Source organism: Triticum urartu, unplaced genomic scaffold (genome assembly GCF_003073215.2).
Source record: "Triticum urartu cultivar G1812 unplaced genomic scaffold, Tu2.1 TuUngrouped_contig_9488, whole genome shotgun sequence".
NCBI lineage: Eukaryota > Viridiplantae > Streptophyta > Magnoliopsida > Poales > Poaceae > Triticum > Triticum urartu.
The window spans coordinates 3,508-8,265 of NW_024120536.1; the positions used below are offsets into that span (position 1 = coordinate 3,508).

The 4,758-nt window shown below is 41.2% G+C and overlaps 1 protein-coding gene across 1 annotated transcript; it reads left to right on the forward strand.

The window, feature by feature from the left end:
- Positions 1–568: 568 nt before the first annotated feature.
- Positions 569–1,361, forward strand: LOC125532248 (60S ribosomal protein L27-3-like). Its single transcript, XM_048696382.1, has 2 exons — positions 569–922; positions 1,014–1,361. Exons 1-2 carry the CDS (start codon positions 644–646, stop codon positions 1,149–1,151), a joined length of 417 nt encoding a protein of 138 aa, XP_048552339.1. The 5' UTR covers positions 569–643; the 3' UTR covers positions 1,152–1,361.
- Positions 1,362–4,758: the final 3,397 nt, after the last annotated feature.

The following is a 4,758-nucleotide window of genomic DNA, read 5'->3' on the forward strand; positions in this document are numbered from 1 at the left end:
TACATGCACTTAAAATAGCCATGGTTCATACAAAAAATATTTTTCATGGTCAACATCTTCAAAATACTAAAATTGCCATGCTCTACAAACTTAAATTGCCACATGACAACTTTAATTTAAGCACCATGTCAACTACAGTGTAAATATCATGGCAACTTCTGGGGAATTTTTTTTCGTCAAAACATATTAACATGGGATCTAATTTTGAAGATCTCGTCGAGACGGATTTAATAGTGAAAACATATTTTTTAGTTCGACTTTTTAAATAGGAGATAAAACATTTTTAAGCCGAAAACCAAAAAGATACCTGCTGATGTCATCTATTCACATGTGACAAAATGAGTGGTAAATAAGACGTGTGGGCGATGTGCAATATGTCACACATGTGAGTGTTAGTTTTTTCGTTAATAATTTACCTATATGATGAGAAAAAAAAAAGACGCGGCCCGATCCCACAACTTCGTCCGATCTCCTAACCTCGTCACCGTCCGATCAAACTAAAACCATCCAAACCGATCAACCATCGTCGAAACCCTAGCGCCGCCGCACTATATAAGCTCCTCCCGTCCAATCTATCCCCATTTCCCAGACCACCCAAACCCACACAACCCACTCGGCGGCGGCGGCGGCGGAGCACGCGAAGATGGTGAAGTTCCTGAAGCCCGGCAAGGCGGTGATCCTTCTCCAGGGTCGGTTCGCCGGCCGGAAGGCGGTCATTGTGCGCGTTTTCGAGGAGGGCACGCGCGACCGCCCCTACGGCCACTGCCTCGTCGCCGGCCTAGCCAAGTACCCCAAGAAGGTGATCCGTAAGGACTCGGCCAAGAAGACGGCGAAGAAGTCGCGCGTGAAGTGCTTCCTGAAGCTGGTCAACTTCACCCACATCATGCCCACCCGCTACACCCTGGATGTCGACTTCAAGGACGTGGCCTCCGGCGGGCCCGACGCCCTCGCCACCCGCGACAAGAAGGGCGCCTCCTGCAACCCCCCGCTACACCCTGGATGTCGCCTTCAAGGACGTGGCCTCCGGCGGGCCCGACGCCCTCGCCACCCGCGACAAGAAGGTCGCCTCCTGCAAGGCCGCCAAGGCACGTCTCGAGGAGAGGTTCAAGACCGGCAAGAACAGGTGGTTCTTCACCAAGCTCCGCTTCTAGGAGCAGAGCGTCTTTACAATACTAGTAGTTCCTTGTTCTTGCAATCAATAGCACACTGAGCTATCTCTATCACTGTTTTTGTATTGTCCATGAGGATTTTGTGGTTAGTATGGATCTCGGAGAGAGTTTAATTAAGGCATGATGATGATGATGTTCCATGTGTTAAATCATGCTAAAGAATGCACATGGTTGCAATTTTGTTGGAACTTACTCCTTGAGCTGTTTATTTCCCCAATTCTTATAACTATATTGTTTAGTCTTGTTCGTGAGTAATATCTGACGCAACCTTTCTGTTAAATAGTGCGGTGTTTACTGTTTAGGACTACCATGGATATTAGCTACCCAGTATATTCGGTTAGCCCTTTAACGGTCTAATAATTGCTACCCTGCTTGGTATGCTTGTAACTTCCTCATATTGACCATCTCACTGCCTTGCATGCTCCACTGATCCACCCTCAACATGTTGTGTTGGGTTTAGTACTGTTTTGGCATGCTTGTAGCTTCTTCATATTGACCCATTTCACTGTCTTCCATAGCTTCGTCGTACAGTTATATGCAGTGCCAAGACAGCAAATGGTCTCATATTGTCATTTTGATTATATACCCTTTTTGGCTTGCAATTAAAATGCATCACTTGTTTTTCTCAATTGTACATGGTATGAGGGCCTTAAAAGTTATCATGTGATATCATGTTCACCATTGGAAGAAACTATGATATATTTAATGAAAATGAGAATATGAGAAAATGATGCAGTGAAGCTGTCTGTTGATCATGTCGTTACAACATACAATGTTTACAGTGCAACATGATCTCAAAGATTGAGTTCCTGCTTGCATTGGCCTGTTTTGTGCTGAATCTCTTCTCTGCAATCAGTTGTGTCGTGGTCTTCGTTTCACTTGTTATTGAACGGTTCATTGGGATATGTGGTGCTCGTATTGGATCAGTCTTGTCTTGCCTTTGATTTGGTCTTCCATATTTGTTTGCTGCCTATATGGACCAAAAATGATAAATGTATATATTGCCTCCTCAGATACATGGTGAAAATTAATGGATCAACACTGCCATGTTGCTATCATGCGGTGGAAACATTTGCCTATGCCTTCTTTGGTTCATAGGATAGGAATTTTATAGGAATAGAAAAATCATAGGAAGTGAGATGACATGCATGTCAAGAGATACCATTTGATGCATAGGATAGGATTTTTTCCATTGAGTCTAGGCTAATGTTTTTTTTCCTCCAAAACATGAAGGATTGATTCCTATCCTACATAGGAATATGAATCCATTCCTACAAACCAAAGGGCTTCAAAGGAATTTTTCCTTTGCAAATCCTATCCTATAGAATTCCTACAAAAATCCTACAAACCAAAGGAGTGTAATCTGAACCAGAATAGCAGTAGTTCAAGTACTCCCTCTGATCCATATTACTTTGGCTGCTCAAAGGGATGTATAGGTCTGTATTGGCCATCTTTTTATTTGATTCAGTGTTTTGTGATGTCAAATGCTGTATTTATATCTCTGTTGCAAGTATTCTTTTTTTAGTGTTGCAAGTATTCTGATGAAAAGCTAACTAGCAATAATAGCAAGAAAAAAAATACTGAATAGTTTTTATTAGCTTGTGTGGTTGTGCTTTACCTCAGCTCTTCCTTTAGCTAGGTTGGCTCAGTCGTACTTTGTGTTACTCCCTTAGTTTGTGTTATTCCATTGATGTAAATTCACTCGATACTGTATGATATTGCGAAAATGCTCTTTAGAGCTCGGGCTCCATGGAGCCCGAGTTTGACTTGATCAAAATTCAAATTTTCACGTTTCAAAAAATTGTGAAAAAAAATACACACATACTTAGAGATATAAAGCATATGTGTGTAAATTTTCAGGACGAAACACTTTAAAATGAGTGCTACACAAAAAGAACAAATCGGAGGCTTTTTAGTAGATGCACTATTCATTCTTAAAGTCCATGAATTTGTCTTTTTTGCACAGATCGCATTTTAGGGTATTTCATCCTCAAATTTTACATACATACTCATAACATCCTTGTTTACTTGTATGATTTTTTTTAGATTTTTTTAAAACTGAAAAGTGTAAATTTTAAATTTTTTAAAAAATCCGGCCTCCATGGAGGCCGAGCTCCAAAACGCCCTACTCATGATATTGTAGTTATTTTAATGATTGCAAAATAGTTCTGTTACTATATTTGTATGTTAATATTATATTTCCCTCTGTAAAGAAATATAAGAGCGTTTAGATTTATCACTCTTATATTTCTGTACAGAGGGAGTAATTTGTTATAGTTCAGTGTATGAAGTGGCTCCGCTTTATTCCCTTTGTCAATTGATGTTTATATGGTTTTGTTTTGTACTACGTATATGTTGTGTTAGTGATGTTTTATTGTTGATGTTGGCTGTTCATTGCTAAGTTATGTTACTCATGCCCCTATTCTACTCCACGCCCTCTAAACCTCCAATTGGGTTTGAAATTGGCACTGAGGATGGCATCTTTGTTCCTTGTGAAGGCTGTGAGAATGGCATCTTTTTTTTAGATTAAGGTGTCTTTTATTCAATAACAATCATATCCTTTACAATAGTAGGGATCAGAAATGACGGAGCTACGTCCTGTCATTGCTCCTCCAATTTAGACCTAGAACAAAAGCGAGCAAGCTCATGTGCGACAACATTAGCTTCTCAATTACAATGAGAAATTGTCGCCATGCGAAAAGAACTTAATAGTTCCTTGCAGGCTCTGTATTCCACGGGTAAAGAATGGCATTCACTATTTCCATGAAATCACTCTCCACCTTTAAATCATGAATACCCAGATTTTGTGCTAGTCTCAAGCCGCACTCGGTACATCAAGTGCATGTTTCTTATAACTCACCACAGCCGCTATGAAGATCTCTCCAGCATCTCCAACTATTGCTCCCAAGGCCCCTGCCGTAACTGGTCTTGTCCAACCCTTTACATTTCTTTTCTGCTTCATTTTTTTGGCATTATAGTTTGCAACAATGCCATGAATACTTAGCCCTGTATGAACTATAGTACCAACCTTTCCACCATTGACTAACTTCCTTTGTTCCCACCAAAGAAACCATCAGGTCACCATAACAATTTCCGTGCTGTGTATAATCTGGTTATTATCTTCATTCAGAAATTGCACGAACATAAGATCTTCAAGGATCTCCGAACCTAATCAATCTGGTCTCGCTGCTGTAATCGCACTTTTTCCCATTCCCAGACAGGACCAAACCTCCTTTGCTCTTGGGCATGTGAACATCATATGCCTCAAATCTTCTGGTTCCACTTTACACCCTGGACAGACGATGGGTGATTTCATATGGCGATCACTCAAAGTACAGCAACATGGTATGATCCCATGCAGGGCTCTCCAGGTGAAGACTTGCACTTTTGGAGGAACACACCGTGAGAATGTCATCTTTGTTGCATGTGAAGGCTGTGTGATTGAGATGAACGCATATGATGGACCACGCCCTTTTGCTACATGTCAGGGTGGCTCTCATGTCAGTGATCCAATTGCACCTCGAAGTACATCAACGGTGTTGAGTCCCTTGCTAGACTGCTGGTTCAGCAATTCAACTCTTGACTCACT